The 14,055-nt window shown below is 43.8% G+C and overlaps 2 protein-coding genes across 2 annotated transcripts; one reads left to right on the forward strand and one right to left on the reverse strand.

Annotated features, from left to right (window-relative positions):
• Positions 1 to 7,017: 7,017 nt before the first annotated feature.
• On the forward strand, positions 7,018 to 11,146 carry LOC129596921 (pentatricopeptide repeat-containing protein 2, mitochondrial-like). The gene is made up of 9 exons (XM_055494329.1): positions 7,018 to 7,264; positions 7,346 to 7,470; positions 7,549 to 7,647; positions 7,834 to 7,966; positions 8,061 to 8,178; positions 8,717 to 8,896; positions 9,122 to 9,235; positions 9,642 to 9,830; positions 10,072 to 11,146. The coding sequence occupies exons 1-9, from the start codon at positions 7,170 to 7,172 to the stop codon at positions 10,780 to 10,782; spliced, it is 1,764 nt and encodes a 587-aa protein (XP_055350304.1). The 5' UTR covers positions 7,018 to 7,169; the 3' UTR covers positions 10,783 to 11,146.
• Positions 11,147 to 11,968: 822 nt separating this feature from the next.
• On the reverse strand, positions 11,969 to 12,752 carry LOC129596925 (uncharacterized). Its single transcript, XM_055494332.1, has 2 exons — positions 12,332 to 12,752; positions 11,969 to 12,042 (listed from the first exon to the last, which is right to left on the reverse strand). Exons 1-2 carry the CDS (start codon positions 12,693 to 12,695, stop codon positions 11,969 to 11,971), a joined length of 438 nt encoding a protein of 145 aa, XP_055350307.1. The 5' UTR covers positions 12,696 to 12,752.
• Between the last annotated feature and the right edge of the window lie 1,303 nt (positions 12,753 to 14,055).

Below are 14,055 nucleotides of genomic sequence, written 5' to 3' on the forward strand. Positions count from 1 at the left end.
GTGAGCCGAAGGCTCTGAAATCAGCTGTGTGAGTATGACTTGCAAATTTTGTCAATGTTGTGGTTTTTAATTCCTTAAATTTACACTTTCTGCTTGTTACACGGCGATTGGTACCTTCATGGTTATTGGATATTCTTCTCTGAAAATGGCTGACGATTCTTTTGATTCCTTCGTGTCGGTTGAGTTTGTTGGAACTAAATCTCCTCCTAAGACGTCAGAAGTTATTTCTACTGTTATGAAACGCACTGTGGTGAAAGAGAGCGTGGTGATGAAGAAAAGTCCTTGGGTGATTGTGGATGGAAAGTTGTCCCATGTTGATACTGTCAAACCTGTTGTTCGTAAGGCACCAGTGACGCGGAAGAAGAGGACAGTTCGTCGCAAAGCAGGATCGGGTGCGGCAGTCAAGAATGTTGTTACGAAAAGACGCGTGGGGCGCCCAGCGAGAGTTGTCTCTGTTGAACCCGATGAGAAGGAAAATCAGGTATTTAAAACTTCAGTGGCGAAAGTTGATGTGGCTACGCAGGTTGATGGATGGCAAATTGCGAGTGTATCGTCTCGGCTATCCTTACCTCCGAAATCACCCGCGGTATCCTCTGATGAAGAAGAGAGGAACTCTGTTGTCGCAAGCGAATGGATTGTCAATGATCGGAAGTTAACCCGTAAGCGAGGCCGTGTGAGTCCGTTAAACGTGAAGGAAAAACGAGTTGAACAGAAGAGTATTCGCTCAAAAGTTAATGAAGGTGTGGAGCAAATATTTGAGCGTCTTAAGGCCATTTCAGCGGCAGAAGTCGAACGTCAAAAAGTGATTCCACGAAGACAGTCTGTGTTATCAGGAGTTGGCAGTGTGCTCAGTAAGGATGCGTTAAAGAGTCCGTAGAAGCAGCAGAAAGTCATCAAAACGCGACCTGGAATGCGTGAGTTGAGAAGCCTTAATAGTGGCGGTGGTTGGGCTATTCGTACTGGTGGTAGGCCCAAGAAGGAAACTCCCGAAGATATTCCGAAACGTTCGTACGGTTTTGCCCGTCGCGGAGGCACTAAAGACTGACGTAGTCAGTGGTACAGTATTAGCTAAATTATTCGATTTTTACTTATGAGATAACCTGACGGCAATCCTTCTGTCTGGTCATTATTTTCAATATTTTTACTGTTTTAATCTTTTAAATTCCTACAGTATAGCATGAACAGATTTTATTGCCAAATTCGTCTGCATGCTTTTTATCCTATTGGAAATTGACGATGACGAATGCAAGAAGATTTTGTGATTGGATTGTGAAGTCATAAGAGCACCTGTTTACGGAGCAGTAGGCAAAATTGCCGCATATGCAGGAAGCGCTATACGAGATATGGAGATGATTAATTCTACGGCGGAAATACGAGGCAATTTTAACGGAGTAATATGACGTACAGTTGTCCTGTGAGTAGGAAGTGCGGTATAAGGTAAAGTAATTTCTCGACGTTTTATTTCACGTCATGGCAAACCACGATGGTTCTAACGGCAAATATATGAGACATTTAATCATGTTTTTGATAACTCGTAATAGGTACTTGTCTAGCAATTAAACCATAAATGATAGTTTGGCACAATGGGACTAACGGCCGAATTTGAAACTATAAATAACAGGAAAATTATCTAAACTTTAACTTGCTTAAAATTGAACTGACAATGTTGTGAAACTAGTGCTAGCTCATGAACCTGAAGTAATCAATTTAAATTGTTGTAAGCTGGGAATTGCTCGTGAATGATTTTGCCTTGGTTGTTTTCTGTTTTTGAGCGAAGTGGAATAGGTCTCTCGTAGCAGCTCATCATTTTCCATTGGAGAACGTGCGGTATCGTAATTCTAGTTGAGATTACTGGTCACTGTGAATTGTGATTTTATCTTTTGTTGTTTATGTGGATATTCTTTTGTGTACAGAATTTTTCCAGTTTTAGCGAGTCTACATGTGATGATACGTGTTACGGCACAGCGGATACTCGTGCTCTCTTATTTTAAGAAGATTGTAGCAGTGAAAAACTCCAGCAATGGTAGAACTATACAGATGCAGATGTAGCCGTATGATGCTCCTGATGACTGGAATCTAATACGGAATAAGCCAGGAAAATGGACGTATAGTATTGAGCTAAGTTTGAGTTATAAGAAACGTGTATATAATAACCTAAGGTGTGTGATTTAGCATAAATGATGCTTTTAGAGATTGCAGGTAACAATTCAGGAATGCCCGGTATAACCAGTAAAGCTGTAAGAATGTCGAATAATTGTAGTACAGTGGCATGCGTATCGTCCGTATAATGAAGTTATGCGTGGTTTAGCATAGTGTCTTCCAAATTTAAGCTAATCCTAGAAAACAACTTTTTATTTTGGAAAACTATAACAATATTTTAATGAGTAGTACTGTTTATGAAATACAGTAGTAATAACTTCGGTTCTATGAAATTTAATTCTACGCATAAAAGCAATGCGAATTGTGTTCGAATAAATGCGCGATAATAATTATAAATCTGAGTGTAACTAAATACACAATCAGTAGAAGTGTTTTCGATGACTACTATTTAATGCAGTTTCATATGTTCCCACCCGCCCGAACCCGTTTCAGAAACTATTATGAACGAAAGTAAAACACGGATGTTTTGAGCATACTATGTTGGACCCTTGTTGAATTTTGTGGGTATTGTTTGAGCAATCTTGTACAGTGTATTCCAATATGATACATGCAGTTAATTTGTAAATTCAGTATTTGTCAGACTTCGTAATATAAGGTCTTCTAGTCCGTCTACCAATTCCGCAGTTAGATGTTATGGACTTAACTAATAAGCTTTAACTCTATGTTTCGAAGTAGCAGTATTTTTGTTAATTACGGCCAATTACAACCACAGCAGATTTATTATTTATTTTTAAATAGTACAGTATTTGTCAAAACATTTACTATTGCATAAAGTCTGAGTATTGTTAAATCTTGTTTGTTGCAGTTAGCTTTTTAATCCTTTAATTTTTACTAGTTGATCGTAGTACAGTGGCTCCAATCGACTAATACTTTCGTGCTGTTGCCAGTTAGAGAAATACGAAATAACTTCAAATGATTAGTTTAAAGCATTTAATGCTTAAAACAAGAACTTTTTGTCGTTTATACGCTTGGATCTCATGGACGTTCCTGCTCTCCGCCTTTCCACTTCCTTGGACTTCCGGATTGCCAGTTACGCTCCAGGATCCGATGACCTTTTAACTCTAACTCACTAACAACTTACTGGATCGAGCGATGTTACTAACTTTGATGGCACCGGATAGCCGGGATGGAATTTGGCGATAGCGCTAGATGTTGCACGCACTATGCGGATGGAGCAGATGTTACGATTTCCTATGTCCCTATGTTCGCTTCCTCTACGTTCCACGTCGTTACACGATGTTCCACATTTGTTCCACTACGATGCAGCGAAATCTCGTTTGCGGGGGTGACGTGTACGGGCGTACCAGCCTCGTCCACATCGTACTACTCTACTACTTCTACCCCTACTACTAAGGCTTAGGCTTTACTACAACTCCTACGCGAGTCATGACCGCGACTCCGAGTATCGACTTCTCAGAAATCCCCAGCAGAGAACTTTGACCGCGACTTGCCATTTCGACTTGACCGCGCCTCGGTCAACGAGCTCAACCTATTGTTCTAGTGTACTAGCTGACCTCTTGTTCTCATTTGTCCACGTGTAGAGATGCAGCGGTGTGATTAGTCCACGTGTCCTTAGATGTCTTTAATTGGTTAGATTCTAAATCCCTATTGTTCTCAGACCCGTACCTGCGCGTACGAAGAGCCAGCACTTGCGGTGCCCAGGGCTATATAAGGCGCTCGTCGCCCATTGTAATCTCAAGAGTTGTAATCCCAACAAAAGTAGAGTCTTGTTACTCGATCTGATTAACTTCAGGCTTTTGCTCTGGTCTTCTCTTTCCAAGTGAGGCTGTTCAAACTGACCTCTGGGTGACCTTTCACCTATTGTCAGGGGTCATTCCTCTACTTCGTCGACGTGCATTATCATCTTCGGATAGTCTCGTGACGTAACAGGCTACCCACTTGATCCCACTTGCATCCCGTGACCTTTCGGTCTCTTCTTCGGTCTTCATGCCCTGTATCGCCAGGTTGATGGATATTTCTCTTATCGCTTCTGCTACCATCTAGCGTCGGACAGGTAACGTATACTTCTCCGTCGTGTGTGTATTTCTCGTGTTTGCAGGACCCGGACCTCTTCTTCTTTTCCTTTCCTACTTCATACCAGATCAACGTAATCTTCTACCATCTTCCGTAACAGTTTGAGACAGAGTCGCTCTATCCGACTGGACGTGGTCGGACTAGTGGATACAGCACCCACTTCACTGTGTCAGGTATTACATTCACGTCACTTTTCAGGTGGAAAACTGTTTTCAAGCTGCATAGAGCCATGTCGCACCGTCCGTCCAGCGAGAGCGTGATTTTGGTCTGTGCGGCAGGCTATAAACTGGTACGAGTGCGGCCATTATCACCCAGTTAGTCGGATTCACTGATGGCGGTCGGTTTAGTGTAGTCGGCGGTTCCCGACTATTAAATCGCTGAAATGACTTAGCGTAATTAGCTAGTCCAAATTTTTGAACGAATTATCCACTTTCCAGTACGACGCAGAAATAATACGAGTACAGCTACTGTATTTATCTGCATCGATGTACTTCTAAAATCTTGCGTATTTTAAATACAAGCAAAAGGACCAAACTCACCAAAGCCAGAGAAAGAAATGCCGCGTAGGATTATAGGTATAGCTGCAGTTCTTATGGAAATTGTCTGCATGAAAGCAGGTAGAGTTCTCTAGCTACTTACACAATTATTGTTATTATGGAGACCAGTCTGAAATCGATGGAAAAGGGGAAATCGGTATTATGCTAACGTCATTCTTTTGGGCATCGGCTCAATTATCGAATGAAATGTTCGTTAATAAACTTCATGCTTAGGTTTTGTGCTAGTAAACAAACTTGTAAATTATTTCGTTAATGTGGTATTCTCTTCTAGGGCACACCCGAAGCCTACAAAGCAGTCGTGGAGCTGGTGCACGGTGCCACTGACAAGATAGTGCCGGTTGTGCGAAAAGCCGCTGTATTTGCGGCTGCTTTAGCTCTGAAAACGTAAACCAATCTATTGTAATGGATCTGACTTTAATTTCAGCGGTTATGGAGTACTTCGTACAGCATATCCAGTACAAGAATCTAAGCTGTGAGAGGCTGTGAATAACAACTTGCGCAAACTAGTAGCTACCTATTATTTGCCTTACCTCAAACTATTTTCGCCAGATTGTTCGCTATCAGTGTACATTGCGTATACCAACCTACAGGCTACCTCAATAGGAGTGCTGTGTTACCACTCGCACTCGTACATCCAGATCTTTTTAGAATGATGGGAGCGGTGCGTTAAAGCTGCTGAGTGCTTGTACGGATCAGACCTACATGAATGTCCTCAACTTGAGAGTCCTGGCCCTGATCCAACTGAACCGTTTGGAGGAAGTTCTGTCTGTTCTGTCCCGCGTCATTGCTCAAAACAGCGGACCGCAGCGGATTGGCTATGGGCTGTTCCCAGAAGTGGTACGTACTCTACGCGTGTTTATTCAGTCAGATGACATTATAATTTTACATCATTAAGGGAGTGAAAGAAAACACTAGAACAAGGGAAAAAGCATAATCTTTAAGTCCGAATACGAGAGCATATTAGGTTAGAGCATAACAGATTGAAAAGCAAAATAATTCCCGTCCCGGTAATCAACTAACTGGGATGTTACGATTATTTCGGGATAGATTGCGGAAGTGAGGAAAGCCGTGGAAATCAGCGACGACAAGAAGCTGCGCCAAGCATTCGACAAGGCCTTTGCCGCTCTGAATCGCGCTCCGTCCATTGACGCCATGAGTCTGAAAGAGTACCTGGAGCAACCCATTGAACATTACAGTAAAGAACAGCTGGAGAGCCGCAACCTCAGCAAACGACGCCGATGGACGGAGAAGGAAGGAATGTAACGGAGAAATGCAATGTTTTGTCCCTCAAAATATATACCCGTATCGTGCATCGTAACTTTGATATATGTTTACAAGAACTGAGAATAGCTGTAAGGACTGGGAGCAGACTGCGCAACGGTCGAGTACGTCATACAGAAAGCACTACTGCTGTGCTAATGCTTACCCATATAGATAGTCCCACAGATTTTGTTGTCCGTTTTAAAAGATATTCCTAAGTTTCTTTCTCATCAAAAGCTTTCTGAGATTTTATTAGATCATACTGAATTCGTGGCATTGTCGGCGGCTGAATAAAATTCTGGTTTCCTCTTTCGGCTGGTTTTTCATGCACCATTTATTGCGTTGTGGACTGCTTAGACTCATATGATAGATAGTTTACTAGCCGCTAACAAACAAGAAAATTTTGGCTGTCTTGTAAGTTTCTATCTAGCACACCTAATCGCATTAAGAAACCCGTCTGCAATAATGTGTATATTTATTACTTATATGCAAGTATGCTCCTTAATTTACTATAATTAGTATAAGAACAGGCAATACAATGCAGAAAAAAGAGAAGTATGGAAAACAATTATTAATGCTGTACATTTGATTACAGTACATAATTTATTTTTGCATTAATACTGTAGTATCTGTATTTTAACTCTGCCAAAGGATGTGAAAACTCAACAAATTACACCAGTGGGCCGAAATGACCCGGTAGAATACGTGTTTACATGAGTATCGTCATTTGAACGTCTTTCATATTTCTTTTTCAGATACGTTTCACTTTTAATTAGCTTGCAAAAACGTGTACTTCTATAGGTGTAGGATTATCGAATGATGAACAGCCAATAGTGTTAGAAGGACTGGTAGTGGTAACCAACCGTATTACGTCATCACTCTCGCATACACGGGAGGGCGGCTGCCATGGTGACAGATGCGCGTTTTTCACGGTTTTTGTCCGTTTCCGCAGCAGATTCATTCATTCACTGTCCTATTTCTACCCTCCGAAATTGAGGTTTCTATATTTCTGTGGTCGGCGCGGCGATGAGTTCGCGGCAGACCTAAAGCTACGTCGCCCAACCGCCCTAGGGCTGCACGGCGCTGCAAATCACCCACTGTGTCCGCTCCCGCTGGGGGATAGGCTGCGCTCGCTACGCTTCCCTCAAACTTAAACAAATGCAAACAGCTGACTGCGAAATTGGAAGAAGTTTCGTTAGTTTGTTTGTTTATCCCTCCCGCTTTCTGTGCGATTTTCGGATTTCTCCGTTTCGGTAATACTTTACAGTTTGTCTTCGGATTTTACAACGAGAACTTTTAGTCTGATCACGTGGTTTTCGATCGCCGTTGTGCAGCGAACGTTCGGATGCCACGATGAGCCAGCGCTGGATCGGAGCGACATGGAGAACGGTGGCGGGCTGCGCTTGTGGAATACTGATTAAAAACAGCATTGTATTGCCTGCGTCTCGGAGTTTCACTGGTTGGTTGATAATCGCTGACTGTGACTGTAACTGCCGTATCACTGCCCAAGTCTGACTGCAAACTCTCATCCCGACAGTGTCCGCTTACAGCCTCTTCTTCAGCAAAGACACCCTGGGACTTCGTAGTTACGAGTCCGTGCGGAAGAGGACCACCACCCAACTGGACGTGTTCCAAGGTTTGTCTGTCGTTTTCTGGACAGATTTCTGGAAAGTACAGCGTACCAGCTAGTTGTGTAACGAAATGTTCCCAGTGAGGTTTCTGGGTCTAGTTCCTACTTCCTAGGGTTGGTTCTTGTAAAACAGTGTGTTCCTAGTTTCTTAGGTGTTATTCTGAGATTTCTTAGGTTTTCCTCTTTCCCTAGGCCGTTTCCGTCTGCGAATGGAGGAGTGTCTGAGCGGCGCCTCGCTCCTATTCACGGAGGACGATCTGATCAATATGTGCTATCTGGCGAAAGACGATAAGGATCTGCAGCTGCTCAACAGAATGCTGAAGCGGTAGGCAGCATTTTGTATCGGTGTGCATTTACGCAGGCCCTGCACAGTTACTCATACTAGGAACTGCATTGAAGAGTATTTTGGTGTTGCACAGGTATGTGCAACACAGTTCGGAGACGCGCTTTGGCGGCTTCCGTTTCGGACCGATTCTCATGCGGCTGCATCACCATCTCAATAAACCGGATGAAGCGCTCGCCTCCATTCAAGATCCCGTAAGTTACCATCGGGTTGATCCAGCGAAAAGCTGGAGAGAATTTCTCTGGTTAGTCGTTTTTAAGTAGTACGTATTTGGATAATTGTTTTGTGAAGCATTTTATACTGTTGTGGTTAAGCCCAAAGCTTCTCAGGGTGGTCTTAACTCTTAGGTACGTGTTTCACAAATTTTAATATTAGAAAATTATGATGTAAACCGGGAATGAAATCAGGCCAATTCCCTAATTCCCCGATTGTGGAATTTTTTCCGGCAATATTCGTTATTTTTTTTTCAAAAGCTGCATTAATCTTTGAACTGCCGTTTTATTAAAATTATCGTGATAGTTTGACTAAGTAGGAAATCGGTTAATCTGTTGATGCAATGGTGTTGTCTGCTTTAGAACGTAAACATGTAGAATATCCCAGAAAATTGTTTTCGGAAATAATACAACTCGAGCTTCTGGAAATACAAGAAATATACATACAACATTGGTTTGCGAGGAAATAACCGTATACAACACTGTAAATAATAAATTGATACCGTGGGTTCTTGCGTAGGATCTGGCGCAGGTGTACGACCAACTGACATCGTACTGGGTGGCGATGGATCTCTTGTACGAAAACCAGCGCTACGACGACGTACTGGAGCTGTACAGCGCCATGTCGCAGCGTCCGTTTATCGCAGATCGATCAGGAACATTGCATTTGACTTTGGCTTATGCGGCATGCTGTAAACTGGTACAAAAATGAAAGATCTTTGCAACGAGTCAGATATTTTATGAAGCGTTATCGCTTTCGTGGCTACGAAGTATTTTTAGATTGCTTACCAGAGTTCAGTCACTTATTCAGTCATTTATTCAGTCACCCAGTTACGCTCCTTTGTTTTCTATTTTCCAATGATTTTCCCATTAACTAGACCACGTTGTACTTAATTTTGTCAGCTAAGCGGTTCGATCGTTGTAGGGTACCTTCAAAGCATACACAACGGCCAGGGGGTTGGTGAAAAATGCAATGCCGATGCAGCTTCCGGTTAAGCGAAAAGTGGTGACGGTTGCGGCTGCGTTAGCTGTGAAACACGTAAGCGAACTACATAAGCTGGCTTTCGCTTGCTGCAGGAGTGGAGCTTGGACCGGTGGCTGACACATTTATCGATTATTATTTTTTATTACATACCATTTCCTCAAAATATTAATTCTGAGTTAACCTAGGAAATCTGTGCATGGTGTGTAAGTAATATAAATCATTTTTTTGACATTTTATTACTATTTGACATTTTTTTGTACATATTTCCATACAAGTATCTGTACAAGCCTGAACGTTGTTAACTGGCATATTTCTATAAACTATAAACTACAGTATATTTCTATAAATTGTCGGTGCATTGTGTTGGAACTATGGTTGCCATTTGGCAACAATTCACAGTTCACACCGGTCGTGTTGAACCTCGCACGGAGAATTTTGTTCCAAGTGTCGGTTTCCGTAGAATGATCCGATTGATGCGCTGGAGATGCTAAGCTGTCTGCCGCCTGCGAATCAGTACCACATCACCGTCCGCAACTTGCGAATCCTGGCGCTGACCAGATTGCATCGTTGGGAGCATGTGCTCTCTCTCCTGCGCTGGAATACTGCCCAGGATATCGGAGCCAAAGGGCTTCGTTTTTTCCCAGATGTGGTACGTGATGTAATTATGTACTTTCTATTTATTGTGGGTATGTAATCTGCTTTTTTGAATCCGCGTTTAATGAGCGCACATTCGACATCGGTCTGATCCACAATCAACGATGGAACCATTAGTGAAGTTAACTTTTAAGTACATCTGCTTGTAGATAAAGTAAGTGATGGTGAAATAAGAAAGCTGCCAAATAACAAATTAATCCGATAATGATAATACCGTTACAACTTACTTATTGCAGATTGCTGAAGTGAAGAAAGCCGTGGAAACCAAAGAGGACAAGGAGCTGCGCCAGGCATTCGATAAAGCCTTTGAAGCTCTGGAACGCGGTCATGCTATCACAGCCGACACCCTGAAGGAGAGACTGAAAGGATTAAATTTCGATGACCATATGGGGCCGGCCTGCGACGATCAGTATAACTCGCGCGTGGAACCGGAAGACGGTCCCATGCCCCTCCAGCAGCAGTGCCATCGCGATGAAGTGGAGAAAAGCAACGGCAACACGATGCTGCGCCGGGTATTCGACAAGCTCTTCAATGAACCGGAGCAGAGCGATGTCTTTGACGCCAAGGCCTTGAACGACTGCTGGGATCGGCTCATCGCAGACAGCAGTACAACGCCGGACTTTCCGGGGCAGGGCGTCCGTGATCGTCAGGTCGCTGGCACCTTCCAGCAGCAGCGCCACCGCGACGATGAAGGGCCGACAGTCGGTGGTGGACGTCATTACCCGAGCAGCGGACGCGTGGGTGGATCTGCCGGCAGCCGCACAGCGGGAGGCGATGATGGAGTGCAGCTGGTTAAACGTGACCGGGTGCTGTTACCGGAACAAGGTATGCAGCGGGCGCGCGGAGGCCCGGACAGCGGGAAGGACAAGGTGCGAAAGAAGCACGGGGAACGCGCGACGGAGACCTCCAACCCCAATTGGGACGCGGGATACCGGCCGCGTGGGTAGCTGTGGACGCCCGGCGGCGGTGGGGGAATCGGGCAGCGGAAGGGACGGAGCGATTTGCCCGGGTGACGTGTTGGGCAAGGCGTTACGCTGGTTGGGTTGTTGGTTATTCGTTGATCGTTGTGTGGTTGTTGGTTGGGTCGACTGGTAATATTAACAGACCTCTTTTTCTGCTAATTTTTCTCTGTTAAATATTGTTCTCATAACCCGAATATAAATGCGGCTCAGATTAAGCTGAACACATTCTCCGCCCGATTTTATTTTGCTTACCCTTTACGTTCTCGCGCATTGACGACCGGTCGTGTTGTCATACCTCATGGCGTTGTTTTTATTCTTGTTTTTATTTACTTTGATCTCTGTTCGGTAAATTGATGGTTGCAACCGGGATAAGATAGTTGGAAATTAAACTAATCAAATGTCACGGATATACTGGATAATAAAACAAAAGTATTCTCCAGAGGATATATAAACTTATCCGTACTCTAGTGAGCCCCATGGTCCCACACCCGTTGCGGCAGCGACCCGTCTGCAGAAAAACAATAGGTGGTCGGCTTACGAACATGGCACTTGGCAGCCAGGTGTGTTCTTAAAGCATCAAATTAAGAAATAATATTAGTAAAATCATGACCGTGTATATGAGGCCGAGCACATGCTGGTATTTGCTTTTTTTCTGTAATGCCTCTTCAGGTTTCACGCCTAGCAATACTTGTATTTTCAGTAGAGGTGTTTCACATAGGAATCGGTGTACAGTATTTTCAACAGATCTGACAAAAATCGCAGTGATTAGTATTACTCAGTACTGATTAGTTTCGTTGATTACTGTTCAGAGCACCTGAATAAACCGGCTCGATCAAGTTAGCTTAACCGGCATTCTTTAACGTTTTATTCACTGCTGTATATTAAAATCGAGAAAATCGTTTGGAAGGCAAAAGCTTGGTCAACAACTATAAGTATGTGGCTGCATGTAGTGCAAACATTTAATTGCTATCACACATCGGCATAAGTACTACTGTACTAGTACTAGTGTTTAAAAATTTCAAGATATGATTTTGGTACAAGCTCGTAATCAATGCAGAAGCAGTTTGCGGCATAGCACTGCGTTGGCGACGAGGCATGCAATCGGAAAAGCGGTGAAAATTACGGAAGCAATATGTTTTCAGCCAGAGAAGTTTTTCCACTTTCTCACGCTTCACTTTCGTTTGCTCCAGGGAATGTAAGGACCATTGGGAACGGACGTGGCTGGCTCACCCGTGCACGGATCCTCTAAATAAATCAGACCATGATTATATAATTGTTGCGTAGTCAGCATCAACCTATTCAAAGCCCATGCCGGCACCGAGTCATTAGGCATGATTGCTGTAACCTGTACGTATATTCTTAGGTTACGCCGCGTTTCTGACGAGACGAGGCAACCGCTACGTTTTCCGTTATTACATTTGCCGATGCAGCAGAGCAGAATAAGTAGAATTTAAAAACCCGAAGTAAAAGATATGGCAAAATTGAAGTACGGTAAAGTATGGCAAAATTAATAGGAATAAAACTGCTTGCTTACTCTCCCATGTGCCACCGGGTGTGTCGGATTCCAGGTTGTCTGGCTCGATCGTCATGTCGGTCCGTGGCTCCAAATGGAAATGATACGGGATGACATCACGCAGATTGCGTCCTTCCTTCCAGGCCCAGTGGTGGGCAAAGCAGCACTGGGTCATGACCAGGTTATCGCCGGGTCTTCCCGGGCTGCAGTTACGGCAGTCAGGGTTACCGTCCGTAGGGCACAGCGGCAGCTGATCGTTCACCCTGGACTGGTACTGACTGACGAGTTCGGATTCGCTGGGAGATAAATCGGTATACGTTTGCAGCTTCTGGATTCTCTTGTTGCTGGTACCTTCCGTCCAGGGCTCTTCAATCTGGACATACATATTGTCGCTGATAGGCTGACCTCTCGGGATGGTAGTGGAGACGGAGTGGCCGTGGACCGTCCACAACGACGCAAGACCGGTTGCACACAATAATAAGAGAATAGCGAACATTTTTATAAAAAAGTCAAAGCCTTGGATTAAACGAGGTTGTGCGATATGGTCGGCTTCGTTGTTCGTTACAGCGCATTTTATGCGTTCGGATGCGTTCGGCCCACGTTGATGCTTTGTGAACAAGGGTCTCACGTCCGCCGTATTATTTCCAGGCGCGCTGCAGAGTCAGTTTGCGGAAGCCAGGAAGGATTCGGGCAATTTCACTCGGTTTCAAGTGTTTTACTGATGCCGTTTCCATGAAATCGCATAACCCAACGCGAATTTTGCAGCTGCTTGCATGTTTTGGGCGGAATCATGCGAACCGATTTCGAGTGGATGATTCGGAAAAAGTATGAATCGTTAACGGTTGATTTCGCCAACAAGACATGTCTGAAGTGCTCTGTGACAACTGGCATGCAGATAAGCTTAGCTCTTAGCGGGTTTCCGGCGATGTACAGAGTACAGCGGCGAATCGCTGAGCCGCCAGTATGAGTTCAAAAATTTCAACTTCTCTCAGTACCGTACATGTAATTTTCTGAAGTTTCTTGATAGGTTGCCATTTACGCCTGCAAGTTTCCTACTTACACTTGCAGTTTACGCCTCGAAATACGAATTGATAACTGCTCGTTGCTGTGGAAAAAAATCGAGACGTAAGGCAGACCGTCATATGCATTTATAGACTGCAGTTTACTTTGGATTACTAGATAACAAAATTTCACGTACGTATATTGCACTAGATGAAAGTCTTGGCGGCGACTGTGGACCGTCACCAAAATGGTTGTTGAAGTTTTATTGGAAGAAGCATACGAGTTCTTGTCGATGGTACCAGTATGGTACTCGTTTAATTTGACGACAGTTGGACAGCCAAGATTTACGAGTCGCTGCAGCTATTACAGTTAAGACGATTTGTGAGAAAGCACCCGCTGATTGTAAACGCCATAATGTACTTGTATTTGATATAATGTTGTTAACTGTCTATTCTAAATTACTCATCAGAATAATGTGTATTGCAACACTTGTATGTCAAAATAAAAAATATTCAGGCACATCATACAGCACGCACAGCAGCACACATATAAGGAAGAAGCGTTGCGAGTATTTGTATAATTTAACCGAAATACATGCAGTGGCCCTTTACGGAACTAGCGTAATCGCTACAGATCCATGGCGTCATCTTTATCGCTTCAGTGTGGCTTCCGGGTGCTCCATGGAATGTAAGGATCAATCCTGATGGACTCCGCTGATACGCCCGTGCACGGATCCGCTAAAA

Source organism: Paramacrobiotus metropolitanus, unplaced genomic scaffold (genome assembly GCF_019649055.1).
Source record: "Paramacrobiotus metropolitanus isolate TYO unplaced genomic scaffold, Prichtersi_v1.0 Parri_scaffold0000098, whole genome shotgun sequence".
Taxonomy (NCBI): Eukaryota; Metazoa; Tardigrada; class Eutardigrada; order Parachela; family Macrobiotidae; genus Paramacrobiotus; species Paramacrobiotus metropolitanus.

Excerpts from the sequence above, each read along its gene's own strand:
- LOC129596921 (XM_055494329.1), top strand. The coding sequence starts at position 7,170 with ATGCAAACAGCTGACTGCGAAATTGGAAGAAGTTTCGTTAGTTTGTTT. Across the intron at positions 7,967-8,060 it reads CTCAACAGAATGCTGAAGCG|GTATGTGCAACACAGTTCGG; the intron begins GTAGGCAGCATT and ends GGTGTTGCACAG. Across the intron at positions 9,831-10,071 it reads TTCGTTTTTTCCCAGATGTG|ATTGCTGAAGTGAAGAAAGC; the intron begins GTACGTGATGTA and ends TACTTATTGCAG.
- LOC129596925 (XM_055494332.1), bottom strand. The coding sequence starts at position 12,695 with ATGTATGTCCAGATTGAAGAGCCCTGGACGGAAGGTACCAGCAACAAG. Across the intron at positions 12,043-12,331 it reads ACCCGGTGGCACATGGGAGA|AGGATCCGTGCACGGGTGAG; the intron begins GTAAGCAAGCAG and ends TGATTTATTTAG.